The sequence below is a fragment of the Scardinius erythrophthalmus genome, assembly GCF_964197995.2.
Source record: "Scardinius erythrophthalmus genome assembly, chromosome: 6".
Lineage (NCBI taxonomy): Eukaryota > Metazoa > Chordata > Actinopteri > Cypriniformes > Leuciscidae > Scardinius > Scardinius erythrophthalmus.
Window position 1 is genome coordinate 22,245,848 of NC_138226.1, and position 25,843 is coordinate 22,271,690.

The following is a 25,843-nucleotide window of genomic DNA, read 5'->3' on the forward strand; positions in this document are numbered from 1 at the left end:
GGTCACCGTTGGAGAGATTCCATATGCTTCCCAAGCTTTTTATACTGCCTCTTGACAAACAAAGTATTGTTATTCAAATTATCACAGGAATATGTCAGGGTACTGGCACATGTTACCTTTTTGTTAGAGCACAATATTGGGTTCAAAATATGGATTTTACTTGAAAAAGGATATATAATTACATGTTTGGTGTTTTCTCTTGCATGGTCCAGGGAAATGACTGGTACGGCACCCACACATTCACAGCACAATGCTCACAGAACAATATGGAACATCCCTTTTGCATTAAAGAAGTTGCTCAACAGAGGGAGCGGTTACTGAGATTCCATTCTCAATAGGACTTTCAGCTGCACTGACATACTTTACAGAATTTTTACAGAAAATGCAGAAATTATATGGAGAATTTACAAAGGGAAATTAACAGAGAGGAAAAAAAAACCTATTGTAATCCTAACTGTGTTTTGGGAATGATTGAACACAAGTGTTATGTGAGCACTGTCTCATTCAAATGTCAATTCGTCTCTAGAACAGGGGTGTCACATTCAGAATCAGGAGGGATACTATCCAGAAGAGTTTAGCTTCAACCCTAAATAAACATACCTAAACCAGCTAATCAAGAAACTTCCAGGGATGTGTTTTGGTGCTGGTTAAAAACCATAGATATTGGTTAATAAAACTTTTAGTTTGTTTTAGCTATTAGTTAGACTAGCAATATTAGCAACAAGCAACAAGTTTTGTTTATCAATATGATGGTCATTTTCAATTTCTTACTAACACCTACAGCTGTGGATGCAGCATCTTGCAAAAGTTAAGTAGAAAAAGTTCAATGTAGAAATTGCAGCAAGTTTGTCCAACAAATTTTCTGTAACGTGCATGTGTATTATGTATGTGCTTTTTGTAAATCTCTTCTACATGTGGATAAATAGCCTAAATATTTTTAATGGTAAAAGTAAAATGAAAGTGGAAAAAAATACAAACATCTTTTAGAAAAAGGCCTAGGATACACAGTAAAAACCAAGCAAGCAAGCAGTAATCATTACATGTTCTTGTGATATCATAAACTACTAATTGACTATGTGTGCAAATAGTTTTTATCAGTCACACAAAAGGAAAAATGATTCACAAACCTGTTAACAGTAGAATAAAAATAACCACATAATCACAAAGCCATACTTGCATAAATCCAAGTAAAGTACTTATCCATACCATGTTGTGTATATGTAAAAAAAAAAAACTTGCATTAAGTTAATTACAAAATTGTACAGCATGGCATTGATGTAGCTATTTGGATTATGCCTTAAAAACAAGCAGATATTATCAGAAATTTAACTGTATCCACCCAATCACAACTTAAATTACTTACTTTCATTAAAAATCCAGAATGACTTAATAGATTGATTGATTTTGTCTTCTTACGCAGTCTTCTTCTTTACATTATAAAGCTGAATAGGTGTTTAGGAGAAAAAACTTTGTAATTTGGTATTTGATAGCTTCTTTGTACCACGATAGCATGCATGTGTATTAAATACGTCCTCTAATTTCTTTGAGGTCAACGTGCATTTAAATAGCAGAGCTGCTTTTGTTTTTTTGTCATGGTAGTGATAGATTTAACTACAATGAGGACAGATAATCCAGACTGAGCCCCACATTGTTCAGCCAAAAGCATAAGTTGTGTGATAGACAGTTTGCCCTCAGTTTTGCTTTACTGAATTTTTCAATGAATATTTTCCAGTCTGGTAACCAGATTTTCACTGATAGGTCAGTGAAGGAAATTAAGTTTAGAATAACTATAATTACAGTTTCATTATTTAAATGATGTTTTATGGTGATTTTAAGTTCACGTTAAAACACTACAACAGAATAATAGCCAGACAAGAAGATGTTTCAGTCAAGAGAATTTATTTAGTGCATATGTTGCTGCACAGTTCATGTTGTCTAGTTGAAAGTGGTTATTTTCCTGAGGGACCCAATTCTTGGGGCTGTTCCTCCCCAGTCGCTGTACTTTCTGTATTCACCTGGTCCAAGGTAGTACATTCGTCCCCTGTAGTTGGGCTGCTCGTATAGAAGCCAGTGGCCGTCCATCACGTGGCAGGAGTGGATGTCAGATGTATGGAAGCGGTCCATGATGTTAGGGCAGTCTTCTGTGAGTTCAATCATCTGACCTCCCATATCAGCCTGGTCATATAGTCTCATTCTGTAGTTACCATTATACTACAAGAAAACACGGATTTGGGATATACTAAGCAACACATTTATCATTTCATGTGGCAAGAACATAAGAACAAGTGTGTTTCAGCAGTCAAAAGCATTATATTTATTTGAATTCATGAACTAGTGCATGGTTATTTTTTTATCATTTAATATTTATTCCCTTAGATCACTTACCATGGGGATCATACGGCATGATCTGATATAGTTACTGAAACCAATCATACGCTGACAGTCAGAATACTCGCCCCTTCGCAGGAAGTACTGCTGTCCCATATAATTTGGGTGCTCATACACCATGAAGCACCCACTCTCTACCCTGATAGAGTTGCACTGGGTAAAATAGGGGTGCAGGTCTGCACAGTCACTGCTGCACTCATGATGGCTGCCCTGAAAGTTCCTGTCCTCGTAGAAGATGATCTATTAAAGAAAAGTGGTACAGTAAATTTACTATTCAAGTTTGCAATAATATGAGCTTACAGCTGTAAACTGGATTCATGTTAGAGAGTTATAAAACCATTATAAGTCTATTAGTCTGAGAGTGAGGGAAATTACAATCTTACCTTTCCGATAGTCATGTTGGCATCTGGCAGGGCTATACTGCTCAACACTGGCATCCAATTTATCACTGTCTTTTATAAAACCTAGAAGCAGCTGTGATAAAGTTTTGTCAGCATAAAGTATTGTCATTCAAATAAATCTAGCCCAGGGAGTAGTAATAGGGGCTATAATCAGGGGGACAATGAAACAATCTGATTATGTTTGGCTTGGCCTGGTGCAGTTTTTCCATATTCAACAAAATGCTCCTGTCCTGCTAGCAGAATCTTCAATCTGGCTGCAATCAGCACAATGAATCAATGCAAAAGATCCTTTACTGAACCAGTTGAGTAATATATGCTTAGTCTGGATGAAAGCTGAAATATTGTTATAAGATTCATCTTATATATAACGACCAAACTAAAAAAAAATACCAGTAAACTAACATGAAAGCAGTGTCCTTTTACAAAAGAAAACATTACAGTCATTTATAAGCGGTTTTATTTGATTTATTAGTCGTAGAAACAAAATTACATTATGAAAAATATACTGTCAAATATGAAGTAAAACATTCTATGAGTCAAAAATAAACAGAGTTTATAAACATTTATTTTTGAGGTAACATAAGAGAGTGTCAAAGCTCAACATGGCAGGCCCCAAGTAAGCAAATATTGCCAATTTGAAGTCTGTATTAAGCTTGGTGTGTGTTTACAACAATATTACAATACAAAATGAACAAGTAATAAAATAAAGCATCTAATGGATTAAATATAGCAAAGTTTTAAATGAGGTTTAAAAATATTAGGTTGATTTTAATCTTAAAAGTTAATTCTAGTAATCCATGATTCGTTTGATGGAACCCACACGGGCACTCATTCCTCCCCATTCAGTGAATCTGGTGTATTCTCCAGGCCTTATGAGGTACATCCTGCCTCTGAAGTTGGAATTTTCGAAGAAGAGCCAGTTTCCACCAATTACCTTGCAGGAGAATATGTGGTTTGTTTGGAACATGTCCATAACATCTGCACAGTCTTCCACAAGAGACATCATTTGACCTCCATACTCCATTCTCTCAAAAAGCTTCACCTCATGAGAAGATCCCTGTGTATGATAGATAGAAGAACAAAAAGTGTATGTAAATTAGCTACTATCCACTCATTTTTTAAGAAAAAAATCCTGAAATGTAAAAGAATGATTGGAGTGATAAAAAAAAGTGAAATTTGGAATTTCTTTTTGAATGTAAATCAATCAATCATATATAGTAGCATATCATCACCATGGGAATTACACGGCAGGAGCAGACAGAATCATTTTTGCCCAACCAGCTTTCAAACTCTGGGTACTCTCCTTTACGGACCAGGAATTGTTGGCCGTTGTAATTTGGTTGTTCATAGATCATGAAGCATCCACTCTCCACCATGATGGAGTTACAGCGGTTAAGATAGCAGAGCATATCTGCACAATCATCACTGCATTCATATTTATGACCCCCAAAATTTTTGTCTTCATAGAAAATTATCTGTTAAAAAAAGAAGAAAAAAAAAAGAAATTTTATACATGCACAATTTACAGTAAACCATCATACATGTCTTCAATATAACACAAAACAAAAGCCTATTTTTGTGGGTTAACCCAAACCCTAGCCCTCTCTCACTTTCCTCACAGTATTGCATACTGTACCTTCCCCATTTTTGACAGTGCAGTTGTACCATGGGAGTGTGACACTGCTCATTACTTTGAGGACACTCTTTGGTATATATAGTAGACACGAAGTGCCGACACTGTGTGTGTCATTCATATTACAATTGCAAAAAAAGGGGAAAGAAAAGGGGGAAAAACGTTTCTACTGGTATTCTTTGTTAAAAAAATATTGTCTGTACTGCCATTTTGTGAAATAGATTATACAATAGAGACTGTAATCACATTAAAAAATCATTAATATCCATACCCAATATCCAATAATTCCTGAAATATTGTTTACAAATTGCATTCAAGTCTCGACATGTGATATTTATTTAAATCTATGAATTTACAATGGTTTGTGGGATTTGCATATCTCATAAAATGATAAACATGCTTAATGTAAATGTATGTATTTTAATTATTTAAGTACTTAATGTTACTGATTATTTCATTTAATAGTAACTTTTATATCTATATGTTTATATCACTGTTTCTAATATATATGTTACAGCTAGGGTTACTCACTCACCATGTGCTTACAATAAAAAAAATCGATTGAAAATATATTTAATAATTTTAAATTATATATTTAATGGTGATACACACACACACACATATGACAGTCAGAATACTTGCCCCTCTGCAGGAAGTACTGCTGTCCTATATAATTTGGGTGCATTTAATATGCATTTACTGAATGAGCACTGTGCCAATGTTCGTCCGACTGTTTGTACTGTACTGTATTTTATTTTTTATTTTTCTAAACTGTTTTAATTATTCTTATTTCTTTTTATTATTTTATTTTATTTATTTCTTCTATGTAAAGCACTTTGAATTGCCATTGTGTATGAAATGCTATATAAATAAACTTGCCTTGCCTTGCTCATACACCATGAAGCACCCACTCTCTACCCTGATAGAGTTGCATTGGGTAAAATAGGGGAATATATAATATATTAATATATAATATATAATATACCACTAAGTCACACCCTGTATTTAGATTATACACAATCCTATTTTTTAATGTTCATCTACATAAACAATGTTAAACATTGGCCGAATTATTAAAAAGCACGTTTATATATATATATATACAGTTCACTTAAGCCGGGGACACACTTAACGACTGTAAGCTGATTATGAATGTAATTTGGTACTTACGACTGATCATGCCCAAATGCGCCGAGTCAGAGACAGTTGCGTTCAGTCAGTGTTCACAGTCGTTGATTAAAATCTGCTCCAGTTGTTGGAAACAGTCTGTAAGTGTGTTCAGTTCAGTCTTAGAATGTTTCAGCTAGTTGTTAAGTGTGTCCCCTGCATTAGCCTACTTCACCTGAACTAAACTGGGGTTAAGTGTATTGCTCAAGAGCCACTAAGTCACACCCCGTATTTAGATTATACACCATCCTGTTTTTTAATGTTCATCTACATAAACAATGTTAAACATTGGCCGTATTATTAAAAAGCACGTTTTTTACACTTCATCTGTTTATCATTAGTTATTCACCATGAGTGAGATTAATGTGTAGTACAAGCAAAGAGAACACTCAACACCTGTCTCATGGAGGAAAATGTTTCTATAGTTTTATTCAGGTTACTGAACAGTGTAAAGTAGTCTGGCAGCCTGTAGCAAGTGTCATCATCAGACAGTGACCCCCCCAGGTAGAGGGTGCAAGAACAAATCTGAATACACTTCAGCACAGACACCATTTTATTTAGTGTGTGAAAAAGGGCATACAGCAGACATTTCAAAAGGACTCCTTTCATTAGAGATCCATGATACGTCTGATGGAGCCTATCCTGGAACTCAAGCCACCCCAGTCACTGTACCTCTTGTACTCGCCAGGCCTCATGTAGAAGTGCCTGCCCATATAGTTGGGCTGCTCATACCCAAGCCAGTGACCATCCATCACATGGCAGGAATGGAAGTCGGACATATTAAAGCGGTCCATAAGATTAGGGCAATCATCCATGAGTTCCATCATCTTGCCGCCCATGTCAGAGCGCTCATAGAGCCTCATTCTGAAGGACCCACGATGCTAAATGGGTAACAAAACAGGAGTTAAGGCTGAGTACTTAACTTCAATATATTAAAACAAGACCATTGATAACTTTAGATAATGATTTGCTTCAGTCTTTACCATTGGGATCATACGACAGGATCTGATGCAATCATTCATTCCCATCATACGCATGTAATCGGGATACTCGCCCCTTCTCAGAAAGTGCTGGTGTCCCATGAAGTTGCTTCGGTCGTAGACCATGAAGCAACCACTTTCCACTCTGATGGAGTGACAGCGATTGAAGTAGGAATGCAGGTCAGCGCAGTCACTCATGCACTCATGGTGACGGCCGCCGAAGTTCCTGTCCTCGTAAAAGATAATCTAGAGAAAACAATATTTAGATAATGAGAGAAGCACAATAATAATTCATTTATGACTAATGCGTTATTGTAATTCATACAGACCTTTCCCATGTTTATAGGGGCTTTGAAATCTTTCTTGTGGAGGTGCCAAGTGCTGCTGGAACTATAATATATATCCGAGAACATAATGGTACTACTGTTTGTGTTGTCATTTAAGTCGCAGTGTACTCATGTCAGCAGAAACTGTACAGGAAATTTGTAAACATGACTGTCTGTTTTAGCCTAAACAATCACTGTGATTGCCTCCGTAACATTAGTTTTTCCAGCAAAAGCTGCTCTGTTGAAAGCTGCTGGAAAGGTCTGGGGAAACAACACAACATTAGCGTTAGTCTGCATTTATTTTAGGATTACACATTTTAAATAAAATAATTGAATTTAAACTGAATAGTTTTGCTTCTGAAATTGTGAAATGTCTTTAGGATAGCTGATAGTGGATGTTTATATATGTTTCATGAGGGTATCTGTAAAAAAATGTGATGTCAGTTTGATGTCAATGACAGTCCCATTGCCATTATTCATCTCACTAACTAATGTATTGGACCAATTAATGTTTTGCAGGACCTTGCCAGTGTAGGATGGCTGCTTCATCAAAATAATTGTCAATGACTAATAATGTTACCAGCATGGTATGATCTACGTGATAGCCAGTAGTGACATTTAGTTTGTCATTACAATCGTTATATAACAGGTAGTATATAACTTGCTTGATTCCAAAAGCAAAAGTGCCATCAATTAGGATATGTAATGCCTACAGTGTATTTCTAAATAATTTACATTGGCAAACATGAAGAAATACTTATCTTGTGAACACTTTTTTCCCCCAATGGTCCACTTTAGACATTCTAAGAAACAAGAGGTAACTTTGCAACTACATGTCAACTAACTGTCATTAGAGTCTTAGTAGACTGTCTGCTTAATATCTGCTAACACTTTATTTTGATGGCCCCCCAACAGACATTCTACTGATAATAAGTAACTACATGTCAAATTATTTTACTTAACCAGACCCTAACACCTAACCCAGTACTAATACTCTGATGAGAATTAGTTGACATGTAGTTGAGAAGTTCCTAGAATGTCTAAAGTGGACCATCAAAATAAAGTGTAGCCCTATTCTCTTTTAGGAATTAAAGCATCCCCCACAGATGCCACATAGTCTGAAATCTATATCTTTTTGATGATGGACAGCTGTAATAATCAACTTGAGTGTGAATGACGCACCTGCAGCATGAATACATACACTGCAAAGCATATGGTTTTGTGACATTTTATTGACAAGTCAATGCCAGTAAAGGCACAATTATTTTAATAATGTGGACTCTAAAAATCAGTGATTTTGCGGAAGGAGCCAATGGTGGCACACATGGCACCCCAGTCGCTGAACTTGCGATACTCTCCGGGTGGCATGAAATACTGACGGCCTTGAAAACTGGGGTGCTCATAGAAGGTCCAGTATCCCTCCATGACATTGCAAGAGTGAATGCTGCGGCACTGGAAGCTTTCATGGATGGACCCGCAGTCATCACTGAATTCCATCATCCGACCTTGGAAATCTGGCCGATCGTAGATCCGTATGCGGTTGGATCCACCACTTTTCTGCAAGTTTCAAATAGTTCAAGTCAAGAGTTTGAATGTGTGCTGTGTTAACGTGTACAACAACACAAAATACAACAAGAGGCTTAAACACTGTGTGTACTGAGAACAACAAAGTTTTTGTGTGTCAGAACAGCAAACTACACAGATGGAATAATAATCATTAACATGCATATTACTCACATTGGAAAATGTACGGCATGAGCGAATAGTGTCATTGTAGCCCATCCAGCGCTGATATTCAGGATACTCTCCCCTGGTTAGCACATACTGGAAACCAGAGTAGTTGGGTCTTTCATACAGGACCCAGCAGCCACTCTCCACTCTGATAGAGTTGCATCGACTGAAATGAGGGTGCATGTCTGGGCAGTCTGTGCCACACTCATAGGAGCGACCCTGGAAGTTTCTATCCTCATAAAAAATAATCTGCAAGCAAGCGATTAAAGCAATACTTTAAAGCAGTTTTGGTTCTGTTGTTATGTTCATAGTCAAAGTACAGTTAAGTATAAGAAGCATTTGGATAACAATTTTTCATAGTCAAATGCTAACCTAAAGTTTCCTCGAGAAATGCAAAAGTCTTTGACCGTCTCATTTACCTTACTCATTATGATGTGAGCCTCAGGAAACAGTCCTAAACCGGAGAAACAGTCAAACAAACTAGGGCATGAGGTCTGCTTTATAAACCTCCATCAACATGGTGGATCAAACTTTATTTGTCCTCTCAATGACTGGGATTTGTCACTCTGATGGTGCTGCTTACCTCTTAATCCTATCCATAGATTTAAAAGCCCTGATTCATCAAATCAAAATTCCTACCTGGCAAATTACTGACCTAAGCTGCCCTCCTCTCTTTTGATCCAGGCACTAATGAGATGCTTTATGTGATGGAATGATTGCTTATGACATGGAATGCATCAACAGAACGAAATACATCTGCAATGTACCACGGGTTACTGAGTTAAGAAGTAGTTCAATAACTTTATTGATTACAGCATATTTAACATTGCATCTTCATTCACATGTACTATAAAATGAGAATGCATGGGCAAAATAATTATACACACCCTCTATTTCTTAAAGATAATGTGTGACATGTCGGACATATATTAAGAAAGTCAGTAAAACAAGTCATCTTGGTATTTATAAAATAGATTATTCTAAATTAATCTCCTCTCTTTATTATTCCCTGGCTGTGAACAAAGTCTTGGGAAATAACCAATATTTTAACAATAAAGACAAACCAGGAAACACCTGCAAGGATGTTAAATGTGTAATCATAGCGGTGTTTAATAAACCATGCAAATTAATATTTGCTTGTTGGACAGCTGCTGTTTTCAGTCCTGCAGAGATTCTTGCAAGCCCTCATAGTGAGCGGTTTCATCTTTTAAAGAGTCCTCACTGTCCTGTTTTTGTCAAAAGACAGATGCAACAATTACAGTACATAATCTGAGCACATGATGGCAGTAATTTTCAACTTTATGAGTGCATTGTTATTTTACTGAGTGTATAGTATAACAGATTGTGGTAGAATGTATCTGAGGAAAAGCAGACTTACACTCACACTAAATGAGGAGCAGGAAGAGGAGGAGGACTCGAGTGTCTCTGTTACTGGAGAGACTTTCTGCTTACTGTGTTCTTTGATCCAGCGTTTCAGCACCTGGGCTGGTAAGAGATAAAAGGCAATGATAAACAATCAATAAAACCTTTTGTTCTATTTTAGTGATCACTTTCAATTTATGCATTAACAATGTTTTTATTAAAATATGTAAAAGGTCACATACTGTGTTTTCTTGAGCGCTCTACTGCTTTGAATGAACTAAGCATAGCAAATGGATGATAAGAGAGGGACAATGGGTGAACAATGTTGCCCTGTTGAGGAAAAGACATTGAAATAATTTTAAAACTTTGCTGAAATTTGATGACATGAAACTCTTCAGTTAAAGCAATTAAAGAGGGATTCTGGAATACCTTTTCATGACACTGTACTGTATGTCTGGACGGTATAAAGTAGCCCTCCATATGAAGGCCCTCCATATACTGTATGATAAAATATAGATTTTGGTATGTCTGCTGTCATTATGACAAGGCTGCTCGTTTTCAAGCTTTTTTTTTAATTAACATAAACTGATATATAATTTTTTATCATGTTTCAGTTGGTAATTTCAGAAGTTTCAAGAACTATAGGACTATATTTATCAAGAAAAGTTGTTGAGGAAAAAAAAAAAAGAAATATTATTGCTTTTTTATCATTAACTATTACTGTTTTTATTTACTATTTTTATTACATTTTTAGTAATGCGGTTAGATTAATACATACAACTATAAATAAATAAATAGATTTTTAAAAGATAAATAAAAAATTGTGTTCATTTTAAGTCATCCTGCAGACCTCTTTTATGTTTGTTGAGGCCCTCTAGTGGGTCCTGACCTTCTGGTTGAGAAGTATAATGTGAGATGGCAGACTAAACAACAATTAAAGGCTTTCTATTTACAGATCATGGGCCTGTACCATGATGGTATTGATCAAACTCAGGGTTACAGGATTAGTTTTGAGTTGACAAAACCAAACAATTCAATCAGGCTTTGTTGGTACCATGACGCTGATCATCAACTTTCTCTGTCAACTCAGGCTTTGATCCTGAGTTTAGGAGTTTAGATGTGACATCACTAGCAAACAGCCAATCACATGCTGTGGAATAGTGAAACTGCGATTCACTTCTCTCTTCTGCAGAAAATTATGAGATTGAAAATTATTATGAATTTAAACAAATTTACACAGCAAAAAGAAAAGAGCCGTCTATGAAAGAGGACAACTAAAAGAAATTGGAATCTTGCTATATCAATGCAAGTAAAAGTCTAAATTTTTAAATTGGCCCAAGTGCAATTCTTGTTGCAATAGTCTGTTAACATTGGCTCAATGAGAAATAATACGTCAGACTAATTTAAAAATTTAGATGTTATCAGTCACTAGAAATTTTTGACTTGGGGATGTAATTTTTTTTTACAGTGTGGGCAATCTTGCCTAGCAATTGTTGCTTGGGCACTTTCCCATTGAAAGTGGGCAATAAATATATATCTGGATAATTTAGATCGGTCGTGGGCCCTGTGTCTTATCTGGTTGCCCGTTGACGGCAACAATGCCCAGCAATATTGCCCAAAAAGTTGCCCTGTGTATCATCACCTTAAAGCTTATTTATTTTACCTTTAAATGTTTATAATCATTTAACTAAGGGCATAATAATAGTTGATCAACTAAAATTGTACATGTGTAATGGATTAAGGGTATAATAATTGCATAAATAATATCTAAATCATACACAATTATTATTATAAGCATTGCTAAAAGCCAGACGATTTTGTCTTTAAAAATAAGTTGCTATGTAGTGACCTTTAATTTGGAGTAGAAACTTATTTTGCTCACAGCTGATTTTGATCCAATTTTGGTATGAGATCTCTTACCTGGAGCATAACCTGCCCCGGACCAGGTTAGCCGTGCAAGTTACTATGGCGATGAACACTGCTAAAAGCCAAACCACTTTCATGGTGCCTAAAACCCAGTGTTGGCACAAACTAAACTGAAACATACCTGGCTAGCCACCTAAATTGGCTCCATGGTATAGGCCCCCATGTATATCCCTTCAATTTTTATCCTGCATGACATCAGCTCACTCGTGTGACAAACACTCTCAAATAATAAATACTCTCAAATACCTTATCGTGATCATGAGGGTAAGATGCAGATGGTTTGCAACTGTACAGAGACAGAATGTCTTCTATAGGTAAGCTGTTCTGAAAATGAGAGGACATTATACAACTTGTCAAAAACAGAATTGCTGTTGAAAACCTCTGGAATTCAAAAGTTGACAAAATAATAAATAAATAAATACATAAATAAATATACATAGAAATGTAAAAAAAAAAAAAATTATATATATATATATATATATATATATATATATATATATATATATATATACACTTTTATTTCCTTATTTATGTATAATTGTATTTTTTCCAAATTTATATCTACATTTACGGTATATATCGTTTGGTCACACCACAAGGTGTCACTGTGCCTCAAAACTTCAGCACTGCCATTCTGAGTTCTAGTCTCTCTGTATGCTAATGAGGAGGGCGTTTTACCTCAAAGAAATGTATAAATAAATGTGAAAATAAATAAATGTGTAAATAAATAAATAAAAAAGTAAATGTGGAAAAAACACAATTATAGTTGTAACAAAGTATTCAACCCCCATTGCAAACCACGTTGCATTTTCAGTTGAATTTGGGGAAACCACTTGAAACATTTGTGTTGAGCTATTTCAATTGCTGAAAGTCTGTACATTTTGCCAATAAACCTGATTTGCAATGGGTGTTGAATTATTTTGATTACAACTATACATAAATAAGGAAATAAAAATATAAATACTGGATTTTTGTTTTTTACATTTTTTTTTTATATTTATTTAAAAATTATATAAAACCGGCAAATTATATTCTCTTCTGAACCTTACCAGAAGCATTCCAGCAAAGGAAGAAAGGATCATTGCTTCTCTTTCCAGACGATTAGGGTACTGGCTAATATGCCGTAAACTGCCAATTCCTCTACAAAGACATAGCATGGTCAAATGTGATTTTATGCAAACACTGCAAAACTAGCATGAAACTATTAAACATACACAAATTCCAGTTATATAAATTACTCACATGTAGTTGTTCTCAACTAAATTCTTCTCATCATCTTTATTGAGCCACCACAAAGCCACACTTATAGCCAAATCATAATGGGCCTATATGAATGTGTAAAGATGAATATTTAGCAATACAACCCAAAGCTAGATGAATCTTGTGGTTTTTTTTTTTTTATTACATGTATGATTATAACATAAAAACATCAACTCACAACTAAATTTTCATCTCAATAGAACAATATAACCTTTGAAATTTAACTGTTGTTTTAATATTGACCACTTACCAAATCATCTAACATTGTAAAAGTGCTTTTCCCTTTTGGATCAAAACCATTTTCTCTGAGTCGCAGTCCAATATATTCACCACTAAAAGATGTTAAAATATATATACATTTTCAGCAGCAATTAAAAGTTTTAAGATTTGTTCTAAATGTGTGTCCTTACGCAAGTACAATTTATTATCCTATTTATCCTGATACACATCAGTGAATTTATTTCACACTACTTACAGCAAAGTTTTAACATCCCTCTTCAATCGCTTTGCCTCCATGTTGTAGACCCTCAGTTGAGACACTTAATTCTTTATGCCAAAATTCAGTCTGGAAAAATAGTTGAAATTCCATTATAACAGTAATGCTAGGAAAAATAAAAATAAACATTATGGGTTAAAAAATAAATAAAAAACACGAGTTCAACTTTACCTATAATATTATTAATAATAATAATCTTTATTTATAAAGAACTTTTAAAACCAACAGTTCAAAGTGCTTTACAAGAAACAAATAGTACTTAATCCTCTGCCAGGGGCAACACTAAACACAGGAAGCAAACTGCAAACTTTGGTTTCCATTGAACAGGAAAAGTGAGACGAAAATTTGACAGGTTATCTAACAGACTTGTGTTAGGTTACCTGAGGCATCTGGTAAGACTAACATTTGCAAAAAATTGGGATAATCCAACAAGTTACTAATGAAATAAGAAACAGTCCATGAATATAAACCAATTACATTTTAATGTAATGCATCTACTTATGCCTTGACACAAAAAGACTGATACATATAAAAAACATGTAAAAATTGTTGTAATCTAAGAAAACACCTTAACTTACCTAAAACTAACACTTCCTGATAACACAATAAGATGCCTATGTCAGAAGCTTCCATCTGCTTTCAGACAGTATAAACTGGTTGAACAGACACTCCTACTCGATCTCAGAATTGTAGTCCTCTCATGTGAACAGTCCTCTAAATAATTCATTCAGTCCTTTAATCACTTTAACACTGTCGGCCAGTGCTCAGTTACATAACACAGATACAACATTCATGTATGTATAAAATGAGTTAGGAAAGAGATTAGAGATTACTTCCATATGATCAGTAGGAACACAACTTTGGGTTGGAAAGCAGAATCAAGTTAATAATAAACAGCAAATAGAGCAGGTTTTCTTTATTAACCACAGAAATAAATATCATTTAAAATTCTAACGAAATCGCCTAAATGCACAAGAATGAAACTATGCTGAGATCTGAAGGCTAATTAACAGCTGTCATTAAAATGCTTTAAGATCAATCCATTAAACAATTTAATTGCATAAAAAAGTAAATAAAACAAAATAACAAAAAATAAAGTTAAATAAAAGACTGAAATCAATCAATGGGAAATTCACTTCTAAGTTTGTTTCTTCTTCTTATCTTTGAACACCGGAGAGTTTAAGAATTTTGTATCAGAGTATTTGTCCCCACGCCTCATTTTGCTGCAAAACAAATAAATAAATCAATGAAAGAAAATACAAAAGTTATCCAAACTTATTACAGATTCTATATCAAGGCAGAAATAAATCATAATATATTTTATCTCATTATATTATTCAAGTGTGACTCACCAATTGAGAGTTGGCTCTTTGTAGGAGACTGGTGCTGCTCTTCTTCGTGTTCTCCCTAAAGAGTTAACGTCTGTATTTGTTAGACTCTTCATAACCCTGCTATCTTCTGTTCACAGAATAAAAACGTATAAAATACAAACATGTGAAATGAAAAAAGTAATTATTATTTGAATCACCTTGCAAAATACAATAATTGACAAAGCATTTAAACCAACACATAAGGATTACCTGGTGCTTGGTGCCTCAGTTCTGAGTCCTGGTCCTGGTAAATGTTCATAGTTTGAGAGCGGGCCTCTGGTTGAGGGCTGTGGGCAGAGCTTTCGACTGAGAGCGTTTCAGCGTAACCATCTATAGTCTCCCATGGAGGCCTCTCCTCTGTGAGCTGAATGTCTTTTGTGTGTTCACTAAAACGGTCTGAAGTCGCATTATATTTTTCTATGATAAACATGCTCGAGTTCATGGCAGGTGAAACATCATCCATTTCATTTGTGAGAAGATGATGTTCAGAAGATGATGTTCTGCTGGAAGCACCACTGTCAGTCATTTCTTTATTTAGAGATTCATGAGAAGATGAAATTACATACGTTTTCCTGCACCTGCTCTCATGAGCTTTGTTGGTTTGGTCCAGATCTACGTTAAGAGCATCCATATTGATATGGTCAGCCTGATCAAGCTCGTCAACAGAGGAAGGGCAGCGTATTTCAGGGGTTTCTGCATAATGTTCATCCCTGATGTCCTCCTCTGAGCAATGAGATATCCCTGGTAGTTGTAAAGTGTTAGACAAAGACCTGCATCCTGCTCCATTTTGAAGATCAATCGCATCTTGCCTTTCAGTCGACACATTTTTATCCATACTCGCAGCACAACTGTTTTGTTTCTTTGTTAATGCTTTGGATTTTTCTTTTCCTGCAGCATTGCATTTTTTATTTTTATTTGCCCCCTCTTTTCTGTGTTTCTTAGCTTTAACGGGAACTGATGATGGAAATTCAGAGGCTTCCTGTACAAGGCTGATATGTAAATCTTGTGTACATTCTGGATGATAGGTGTTTTCCTTCAATATGTCATGAGAAACATGCTCAGGCTCCTTGTGCTGTTGTGCAGTAGTATCTAAACCAATATCTTGAGCTGTCATTTGGGTTCCTGGTGCTACCTCCTGTGATCCTTCTGAACTGTTGAATGATTGACTTGGCTGTATCACAAATGTTCCTCTGTTTTTTTGTGCCAGAGTTTTGTTTTTATGTTTTTTAACTTGAACTGCACTCTCACTTGCATGCACGTCAGTACCATCCGTTTCTGGCCATACAGTACCAGCAGACTCAACATTTTCATGCACATACGATGCACTGTGATCCATCATAAGGGATGAGACTTTGGTCCTCCTGCTCTTCTGAGGTCTTAGCTCGTCTGGAACTATACATGTTCTCCTGGGTTCCTGGGTAGCATGAGACTCTTTTGTTTTGTTTTTAGCAGCTTTACTTGAAATATTTCCATCTAAAGAAATTGTCTTTCTTTTTTCAGAATTCCGAAGCTCAAGATCACTGAAACAATCATTAAAAATGTCATTAGAAGGATCTTGGGAGATAAGGTACGTTTTCCTTGGATCTGGGTTTGGTTCTTTCCGTTTACATGTGCGCCTGCTACTTTTAGTGCAACGAGAGGTGACGTGAGTCTTCCTGCGTGCAGTTATTGATTCCGTTTCATGCTCATTCGCCACCTCGCTCTGAACAGTGGGAGAGCACTGCTGTGTCACAGTGGTCAACTCTTTTGGCACAGCTGATGTATAACCTGACCTACTAAATTCAATTGGTAAGTCTTCCTCTGCATATACACGCTCACTACCTTCTCCTGGAAGACACAAATCCTTCTTTTCCTGATGTTCTTCTGTAACTCTAGAGGTTCTTCTTGCATTTGTCTCAACTGTTACAATTTCAGCAGCACTGTCATTAACAGTCATCTCCATTTCAGAGTCATATAGGGTGTTTTGCTGTGCTGGACTGTTTCTCTCTTGGCTGAGAACATCACAGTTTGTAGGTTCTTTAACCATAGCTGTATCCACTGGTACAGACACAACATTGCCCTGCTGTGGACACAACGGACCCTCTGGCAAATTCTCAACCTCTTTTTCCATTTCAAACAATTGGTCTGAAAAATAAATAAATAGCTAATTAAAATTATAATAACAGCATCAACAAACATTAGAAAATTCATAACTTTTCTAACAGTGCCAATCATTCAAACTTGACTATACTTTCAAAATTAAGCTTGACTGACATTCTTAAGTAAACTTGTATACAATGAACAGCTTACACTGTCTTCTCATACCTTTACTGGTGTTGTGTTCAGTGTCCATACTGTCTGGAACCTTTAAAATAATATTAATAATTATTATTAATGAACAGCAATAATAATTTAACAATTAGCTATTTGTGAACAATCAACAAAGCTTGGCTGAAGTCTTTAAAATAATAATGATTCATATAATTCTGATTATTATTAGCCATATAACTTAATTATTAGAAAATTATATTGACTTACCTCATCATTACAAAAAATGTCAACAGCCTTTGTCATCCAGTTAAGAGAAGAGTCATAAAACTCTCGTATAATGGAAAACTAGGGAAAGAAAAGAAACTACATTAACTACATCTATTGTAAATAATAATAATAATAAAAATAACAATAATAAGTTATGTATGTTCTTTAAAGTGTTTTTAAAGTACAGTACAAGCTCAATATGATATACGAGTCAGACTTTGTGCCTGTACAAGTAGCCTATATGAGTCAGGGAACCAAGGCTTAAGTTAAAACGAATGCCTAAATTTAGAAAGTAACCTACAAAAACAAACCTTCGTGCCAGAATAATTAAATTCCATATAACCAGACTTCACCCTAATGGTCTCACCAATTGTTTGCTTTTATGACGCTGATAAGCAAGATCGAAATTAGTGGTCTGCGCATCTTTCCTCAGCCGCACCACCTCTTCCTCCAGCTCCCTGCTCTTCTTCTTCTGAGCAACCAGAGCCAGGGCCAGAGCCTTGTTGTTGCTTTTCAAAGAGAACTTAAAGAATGATGAGGTATCTGGAAAACATTATTATTATCGTCATTTCCATAATAAAAGTTATGGTCATCGGTCAACTTATAAAAGAGCACAAGTAAAGTTTGGCATTTCCGAGTATTTCTTACTGTGTATTTTCGTCTTTATCTTGGCTGCGTATACAGACGTCTGTTTGCCCAGTCGTATGTTTTCCTTTTTATCATTGGGCGCTGTTGAAAAGGCATGAGTGATTAACGTTAACGTATACAATGTCGGAATAAAACACAGCCGTTAAGAATATGATGCTATATTCTGTCTAACGTTACTCACCAGCAATAAAAGACGACGACAAACTCGAGGCTTGATGTGGTTTATCTTTATTCTTGTTATAATGCATTTCTATTCGGATAACAAATACTGCGCGTACAAATTAAACCGGTTTATACAAATTTAAAACCAAACATTGCCGCGGAATTTTAGAATTCTTCTTCGCTCGCGGTTTAACGTTATAGAATCAACTGTTGAGTACATACCGCCACCCACTGGACTAAATCTGTTGAGTGACAGCCTACAGGAACAAACCAGCTAACCAAAACCTCTCTGACGGACCTGAAAAAGGTCACTAGAGTAGAATAACTAGAGTAGCCTTATGAAAGAATAAAATGAAGCAAGTAAAGGATAAAATAATTACAAAGCACAAAAAGAGAAGATTTCAGAATAAAGGTTTAACCACAATATCGACTTTAATAGAAAACTGATGTGCATGTACGCATGGTGAGACTATCAAAGATCTTCGTGATACTACAACACGAATGATGCCGCATAAAGGCACGTTATCCCTAATATCAAAGATCGTCTCTACGGTAACTGTGACTTTTATTTTGAAATTGATGCCTGCATTTCCGCTGGGACATTAGGCCAGTCGCTGAATTCACACACGCACGCGTCACGCCACGCGCGCGCACATATTCCATTGAACTTCCTCCTCAGCTGTCAAAGCGTCCACACCATTGCTCGTGGAAGCAATATCATCTTTTTTATTTAGGATATCAGACGGGTCTTAATCTGAGATGGAGGGCCAGCGCTGGTTACCACTGGAGGCTAACCCAGAGGTATGAATTTCTCCCCAATCTCACGATCCTTCGCCGTTCATTTAATTTTATATCGTTCGTTGGTTCATTTTAGCAGGAACGGTAAGCTGCAGCTTATGTCTTTTACATCATATTTTAACTTATATGATACTGTTTTGTGTTCTGTGTCTGCTTACAGGTTATGAACCAAGTGAGTAGATGTCTCGACTATCTGGGTGTGTCTAGGATTCAAAACTTGTGCCAAATGAATGAATCAGGTTTATTAAAGCACGCTTGTGATAAAGCTAATTATCAACTTTGATTTATTATGTTTATCAATAATACCGCGCTTGGTATATTGTTTGTAACTTTATTGCATTTGTACTAATGTAAAATGTATATTATGTTCCACATTAGTTTATTATTCACAAGTTTAAGTAGAAATGCTTTTGGATTGTGTAGGCCCTTGGTGTCTATGTATGTTCATGCACTTCAAACCCCTTTACTAGTCTTATATGATTGGTATTTAATCTACGTGTTGTGTTATACTTTTGTTAAGTTTTTACGGCAGCTTGGCTTGGTACCCACCTGGCAGTTTGGGGATGTGTATGGTCTGGAGCCCGAAGTTCTCAGTTTGGTGCCAAGGCCTGTGTGCGCTGTACTTTTGCTCTTCCCTATAACAGAGAAGGTATGACTGTACTTTACACTCATATAGACTCCATGTCCGTAAACAAGCTCTGTGTTTATAGTTAGTTGTCTGTTTGTAAATGATGGTGGACATTAAACTGGATATGGTTGTTTCTGGCATCAACTCTTTCCCTTTATATATATATATAACTATACAGAGTAAACTATACAAACTATACAGAGAACCTTCTCATTTGGTACACTATAATATTAGAGGTTAAAATTAACAACAGAGCTATTCAACTGCTAGTTATTTCCAGATATAATATTTACACTCAAATAAAAGCTGAAATGTTTGTATACAACTCAGTTACACATATTAATAGTTTTCATAAGCACTTGTTTTCATGGCAAATTTATTCAAACATACATATATAATTAACAGTAAATAAGCTCCTCTCTAGTTTATTTTTTATATATATTTTTAAAGATTGGCTAACTAACAAACAAATGACTTTCCTAAGGTTAATGCAACATTAAGTGATATTGTTCACAAGCAAGTTTCAAGCTTCACAAGTAAGTTTTATTGACATCTTTCCACGGTTGAAACACTGTTTGAGTGATTACATGAGACATGAAACTGATTTCGGTAAGTTGTACTGTAACTTTCAACTTACCTTCTGATATTCATGCATGTTTTTCTAGATATAATTTGTCTTAAATTGGAAAAATAGACTGCTGCTTGAACTGAGGCGCTACAACGATCCGTCACGTCACATTTAGGAGCGTCAAGCGTTTGTTTCTTTTTAGAAGTTATTTGCGATTTATTGGGTGAGAGGCGCGCTACAAATAATGTTTAGTATAGGTAAAAAATGCAGATCTGGCAACCCTACGGGGGTTCATAGGGTCAAATAGAGTCTGCTTTTATGTAGCTGTTTTTAGCTGTTAATGCGTTATTGTCACATTAACTTGCCTTAAATTCAACACAAGAGATTTTCTTGTTGCAGTCGGTCATGTTTTACCGCACCCTTTTGATTGACAGGATATAATCGGCACTGATCATCGGCTGTTTTTCAACAATTGGCCGATGGCTGATCGTGAAAATAATTGCTTTTATCAGCCGATACTGATTGTTGGCCGATACATTGGTGCATCTCTAATGTATGTGTGTACCAGATTCATATACAAAGACTTGACCTGCATGAAATGGAACCGAGCAGTCTCATCATGATTTTTAGTAATTTTTTCTCTTTATTATGACCCAAAATAAACAAAATAACTGAGTTTGCTGTACCAAATGTCTAATGATATTCCTGATTTGGAATTAAAGCGATAATCTGTCTAATCTTTATGTGGTTATGTAATTAGTGTTAGTGACTTGGGCAGTTAGGTTTCAGCATGATAAAACATGTGACAAATTGTATTTGTTATACAAACCTGGGCTCTCATACAAACATGCACAAACGTTAATTAACAATACCATCTAACAAAGTTACTTATGCACTGCAGTAAATGAAGAAATAAGACAAAACTACAAGCTATTACAAGTAATTTGTATTAACGTTGCAGTAAGTGATTTCTGAGAAACACTGTTGGTATTTGAAATCAACCCAAACAAACACACCCCTCCCTTCATTGCTCCGCCCCCAAATAACAAGTGGCCTACACAATGCAAGAGTGGATGTCAGTTTATCATAGCTGAAGCGAAGCAAAATAAAAAAAAAAAATAAGCGAAGATGACAAAGGAAAGACAAGGAAGAACAAAAAATGTGTAGGCTATATACAAGCAAGAGTTTGTTGTTAGTCATCATCTTCAGACAAACAATGGCTGTGTTTACATGAGGCATTAACATGCGATCACTGTGATCTGATCAAGCAGATTGGATCATTAGCCAATCAGGACAAGGAGTGTTTTCATTTGTTCACATTAAGTGGCCTCTGTATCTGGATAACCGATTGGATTTCTGTTTCTCACACAATATTTAAATGAGGTCTGTGGCTTGTTTGAAAGGCAGACGCTTCAAATGGCTTAGTGTAAATCAACTTGCACTTTACCCTCTATCAGTGGCAGTGCACACAGCAGGGATTTTTTTGTGATTTATTCAACAAAAGGACAATTGATCACAAATAGAGCACTTAATCTACCAATTTAATTTTCCCAACATTAATCTTGTATGATGAAAAGCATTTATATTATATGTGTAACATGTCGAAAACGGCAGAATCTGAACACTTATGTATTAAAGAAATTAAAGAACACCCATCACATTAAAGAGCATTAATTAGAACTAAACAAGGGTAGGCTATACTACACCAGATTAAGAGTAAAGATGATATAAATTAAACAATGTACCATTGCTTTCACCCACTTACTTTACTTTCCTATGCAATCTCCAGTCTTAGATCAAATAAAGTTTTTTGAATGAAGGAATACTTCTAGAGTTGATCATTACAAAAATAACTGGGTTGATCGTGTTAAACAAGTCACAACATCGATCATCAGCGTTTAAGGTTATGACTATATTGATGGAAATGGGAGATTAAAGGTGGTCTAATCGATGTCACGCATTTTTTAGGCCAAAACATTTTCTGTCACATACAGCAAACATCTCCTCATTATCCGCTAGCTGCCTGTCCACTGAACACACTGTAATAAAACGCGGTCTCTGTAGACAACCAAGCTCCACAAACGGCAACAAAAACAAACTGGCCCAGCCTTGGTCACGAAACATAACAAACAGTGTTCCAGCCAATAACCGACAAGAATGATTTGAGGATAGGGGTTGGGGGGTTAGTGCGCGTGCACATGAAGGGGGGTGTGGGGAGTGGAGGAGAGAGAAGCATGAAGAGGGAAGTTAGCTAGAGGAGAGATGTCCACGACAAACGACTAACGTTAAAAATGTATATTCTTGAGAATTTTGATATGGCCAACACACGACCAAAGAGACGACGTTCCGATGAACAAATAACAAAGAATAGGGAAAAGGAGAAGGAACGTGCAAAGTCCTGAATTTACATCAGAAAAGCGTTCAAAAGGTGGCTAGAACACCGCCGGCAGAAGGGCTTCCAATCCGAAATTCAGGTGGCTCTGTTTTTGCTGGACAGGTGGGTAAATCCAGTTTGGCTTTTCTAAATGGTTCATGACTGTTTCAGAAAGCATGGAAGGGAGGGGGAGGGGATGAGGAGGAGGGAGGGTCAAGCTAGCCTCCGTTTTGTTTGACAATACTTTGAACGTCAATAAGAAGTGACGTCACCCAACATCGCTTAGAGCACCTTTAATGAACATGCTGAAACAATAAAAACATACAACATTTAAAACATTAAAAAATACAAAGTGTATTCCGATTATTTCTTTGGCAAAGCACTAAAAAAGACCATATTCATAATCAGTCAGTAGAATGAAGCATCTTTGTCATTCTTTTTTATTTTATTTTTACAACATGATATTTACTGTAGATTTATTTTAGTAATATAATTATTTTCCTCAATGCAGTATGAAACCTTTAGACAGGAAGAGGAGGCAAAAATTAAGGCACAAGGACAAGAGGTGTCCTCGGATGTGTACTTCATGAAACAAACCATCGGCAATGCTTGTGGTACAATAGGGCTGATTCATGCCGTGGCAAACAATCAAAGGCATCTGGAGTTTGGTATGTATATGAGTTGCTCATTTTCAGAATGATTTTCCTTATTTTGAAAAGTATATTATTAGTCAGTTCATTTGTATGTTTAATATATTTGTTTATGGTATGTTCATGAAATTCTTCTTTTACAGAGCCGAATTCGCCCCTTAAGGCATTTTTACTGCAGTCTGCAAAGATGAGCCCAGAAGAAAAGGCAGCTTTCCTTGAAAAAGATGAGGTGATAAATGTGTATTTTGGTGCAGCAGCTTGCAACTGGAACTGTTTTTGGAAGTTTAAAAAACTTCTGACTGTTTTCAGCAAACCTCTGATATTTTTATGTTTTCAGAGTATCCGAGTAACGCATGAGTCAAGCGCTCAGGAAGGACAAACAGAGGTTGGTATTTGTTAAATATAGTAGTTGATTAGTTGTTAATACAGCATTCAAAACAGTACCAAGTATCTACACACATTTTGAAGTTGTATCGCATTGCTGAATGTTCTATGTTATGTTTTTCTTTTGTTGTACTTGCAGACATTTTGAAATGCAGACTATATTGGAAATATTGAAGTGTTAGTCCTTGTTTCTTTTTAAAAACAGACAACCTTATAACAGCTTATCACTGTCCTCATCTTCCATGAATAAATCTCTTGTTTTTGCCTTTGAACTTGAAAATTGCTGCTGTCTTACATGTAAGAGACCCACTTTAAATGTATCTGAAATTGCACACCCACATTTTTTTCTGCAGTCACCTACAGTATCACTTTTAAGAGCCCTTCCAATCTGGTTTCACGGCTTTTCAAAGGACTGAGATGACTTTCCCTTATTCTTAATGACCTTATTGTTTTCTCTGACTCTGAGGCCTTTAGCATTCTCTTTGTGTTGGATCTCAGTTCTGCTTTTATGTCTTGTTGCTACTCCAGCTACTCCAAAAAATCTAACCTGCTAGTGCTAACTTTTTTGTTCTGCTCACCTTTATAGGCTCCAGGTTTAGATGAAAAAGTGGATTTGCATTTCATTGCCTTTGTAAACGTTGAGGGATATTTATATGAACTGGGTAGGTACATTTTAATAAATGTATTTTTGTCATTTTGTTTTAGGTGCTTGTCACTTCTGCAAACAGAATGTAAAGATTAACAGTATCAACACCTATTTAAAGAATTACACTTCATATTTTTATACATAATTATTACAGGTGTTAATGTTTTGTTCATGTGTTTCAGATGGACGTAAACCTTTTCCAATTGTTCATGGGAAAACCACAGACGACACATTTCTTGAGGTGTGATGTTTGTCATTGACTTTCTATAGATGTATAGACTCTCTGACAAGGTTGTATATTTGGAACTTGTTTTTTTTGTAGGCATTGTTTAAATTGTGTTTGATCCACAGGATTCTGCAGAGGTTTGCAAGAAGTTTATGGCACGTGATCCCCAGGAACTCCGCTTCACTGTGGTGGCTCTCTCCAAAGCATAAATGTTTTTATTTTACCTAAAAGAAAAGCTGCCAATCATTCAGAAGTGCTGAATACTTTAAAACTTTAGCATTTATACAGTATAGGTTACATTTTGACTGATTAAAATAAAAGTTTGTTGAAAGTTTTGACCACAAGGCAAATGAGAAGCAAATTAGAATTAGCCAATATCAAGAAATGTACATGCACATAAAAAATTATTTTGTATCTGAATGTTGACACTCTGACTAAATACTTTGTGTTCATTTCTTCAAAATGATATGAAATGCATTCTCTGTTAATGATACAAATTGACCTAAGGGTGTTGTTTTTCTGCCAGAAAAGAAGCCATTTAAAATAAAAGTTCTCATGATGAATATGTACACATATTTTGACAAAAATAAATGTACTGTTCTCACAGAAGTGTTAGACCGATGGCAGTGTTTCACTACATATGGTGTTCTAAATACAGTTTTCTCAAGAATACAGCAAAAAAATCAGTTAAAACTAAAAGAATAAAGAACAAATGTCCAGTGTTTTCATCTCATGTTGGCCTCATTGCTGTATTATGAGTGACAACAGTTCACTCCGTGAATACTCAAGCAATGATTAATTTCTCTTTTGGTTTTACATCCATACTTTTTCCCCCCATCAAAACAGCAATGTTATCTAAAAATAAATTAAAATGTTTACCACAATAATTGATTCAGATTTATATTTTAATGTAAGGTTTAATTATGTTTAAGATAAATTAATTGTTTTCATACCGCATTCAGTGGTCGCGTGTTTGAATAATGACTGTTGTCTATGGAAATTCATGAGGTCTTTGTTTCCTACATAGCTGTGATGATTTATTTAAGAATTATTTGACAAATACCCTTGAAATAAGCATGTAATGTATGGTCAGCTGGTTATTATTACAAAATAAATGCTGATAGGTCCATGTTTCTGGAAGATCTGTCTTCTCGCGTAAGCTAATGATAATAATTTTGTTATTCGTTAATTGCAATTTAGTC

At 35.6% G+C, this 25,843-nt stretch overlaps 5 protein-coding genes across 7 annotated transcripts; 1 reads left to right on the forward strand and 4 right to left on the reverse strand.

The window, feature by feature from the left end:
- Nucleotides 1–1,935: 1,935 nt before the first annotated feature.
- Nucleotides 1,936–6,809, reverse strand: LOC308691807 (uncharacterized protein; the record flags this gene model as incomplete). Its single annotated transcript, XM_081367368.1, has 6 exons — nucleotides 6,573–6,809; nucleotides 6,201–6,470; nucleotides 4,022–4,264; nucleotides 3,724–3,846; nucleotides 2,386–2,628; nucleotides 1,936–2,211 (listed from the first exon to the last, which is right to left on the reverse strand). The coding sequence occupies exons 1-6, from the start codon at nucleotides 6,765–6,767 to the stop codon at nucleotides 1,936–1,938; spliced, it is 1,350 nt and encodes a 449-aa protein (XP_081223494.1). The 5' UTR covers nucleotides 6,768–6,809.
- A 1,367-nt stretch (nucleotides 6,810–8,176) lies between these two features.
- On the reverse strand, nucleotides 8,177–9,054 carry LOC308691809 (gamma-crystallin M2-like; the record flags this gene model as incomplete). The annotated part of the gene is made up of 3 exons (XM_081367373.1): nucleotides 8,177–8,452; nucleotides 8,633–8,875; nucleotides 9,046–9,054. The coding sequence occupies 3 exons, from the start codon at nucleotides 9,052–9,054 to the stop codon at nucleotides 8,177–8,179; spliced, it is 528 nt and encodes a 175-aa protein (XP_081223499.1).
- A 729-nt stretch (nucleotides 9,055–9,783) lies between these two features.
- Nucleotides 9,784–13,690, reverse strand: c9h2orf80 (chromosome 9 C2orf80 homolog; the record flags this gene model as incomplete). The annotated part of the gene is made up of 8 exons (XM_081368110.1): nucleotides 9,784–9,852; nucleotides 10,011–10,111; nucleotides 10,231–10,318; nucleotides 12,161–12,238; nucleotides 12,964–13,054; nucleotides 13,157–13,239; nucleotides 13,425–13,506; nucleotides 13,650–13,690. The coding sequence occupies 8 exons, from the start codon at nucleotides 13,688–13,690 to the stop codon at nucleotides 9,784–9,786; spliced, it is 633 nt and encodes a 210-aa protein (XP_081224236.1).
- A 439-nt stretch (nucleotides 13,691–14,129) lies between these two features.
- On the reverse strand, nucleotides 14,130–18,754 carry sgo2 (shugoshin 2). 2 transcript variants are annotated; one of them, XM_081367765.1, is made up of 8 exons: nucleotides 18,387–18,754; nucleotides 18,206–18,286; nucleotides 17,925–18,100; nucleotides 17,558–17,635; nucleotides 17,345–17,384; nucleotides 15,251–17,164; nucleotides 15,023–15,077; nucleotides 14,130–14,893 (listed from the first exon to the last, which is right to left on the reverse strand). In XM_081367765.1, the coding sequence occupies exons 1-8, from the start codon at nucleotides 18,451–18,453 to the stop codon at nucleotides 14,809–14,811; spliced, it is 2,496 nt and encodes an 831-aa protein (XP_081223891.1). In that variant the 5' UTR covers nucleotides 18,454–18,754; the 3' UTR covers nucleotides 14,130–14,808. The 2 variants fall into 2 exon arrangements, with proteins under 2 accessions (XP_081223891.1, XP_081223890.1); XM_081367764.1 differs by having other exon boundaries at nucleotides 15,023–15,128.
- Nucleotides 18,755–19,057: 303 nt separating this feature from the next.
- Nucleotides 19,058–25,204, forward strand: uchl3 (ubiquitin carboxyl-terminal esterase L3 (ubiquitin thiolesterase)). Of its 2 annotated transcripts, XM_081367789.1 has the most exons (9): nucleotides 19,058–19,168; nucleotides 19,326–19,337; nucleotides 19,686–19,814; nucleotides 23,247–23,403; nucleotides 23,529–23,614; nucleotides 23,723–23,770; nucleotides 24,356–24,431; nucleotides 24,598–24,656; nucleotides 24,767–25,204. In XM_081367789.1, the coding sequence occupies exons 1-9, from the start codon at nucleotides 19,127–19,129 to the stop codon at nucleotides 24,848–24,850; spliced, it is 693 nt and encodes a 230-aa protein (XP_081223915.1). In that variant the 5' UTR covers nucleotides 19,058–19,126; the 3' UTR covers nucleotides 24,851–25,204. The 2 variants fall into 2 exon arrangements, with proteins under 2 accessions (XP_081223915.1, XP_081223914.1); XM_081367788.1 differs by lacking the exons at nucleotides 19,058–19,168; nucleotides 19,326–19,337 and having other exon boundaries at nucleotides 19,420–19,814.
- Nucleotides 25,205–25,843: the final 639 nt, after the last annotated feature.

What these genes read in the sequence shown, in the direction of transcription:
- sgo2 (XM_081367764.1), bottom strand. Translation starts at nt 18,453, where the DNA reads ATGCATTATAACAAGAATAAAGATAAACCACATCAAGCCTCGAGTTTG. An exon ending in ACTGAGGCACCAAGCACCAG is followed by an intron (nt 15,129 to 15,250) that starts GTAATCCTTATG and finishes TTCTGTGAACAG; the next exon opens with AAGATAGCAGGGTTATGAAG. An exon ending in AAAGAGCCAACTCTCAATTG is followed by an intron (nt 14,894 to 15,022) that starts GTGAGTCACACT and finishes TTTGTTTTGCAG; the next exon opens with CAAAATGAGGCGTGGGGACA.
- uchl3 (XM_081367788.1), top strand. Translation starts at nt 19,521, where the DNA reads ATGTATATTATGTTCCACATTAGTTTATTATTCACAAGTTTAAGTAGA. An exon ending in TCAAAGGCATCTGGAGTTTG is followed by an intron (nt 23,404 to 23,528) that starts GTATGTATATGA and finishes CTTCTTTTACAG; the next exon opens with AGCCGAATTCGCCCCTTAAG. An exon ending in CTTTCCTTGAAAAAGATGAG is followed by an intron (nt 23,615 to 23,722) that starts GTGATAAATGTG and finishes TTATGTTTTCAG; the next exon opens with AGTATCCGAGTAACGCATGA.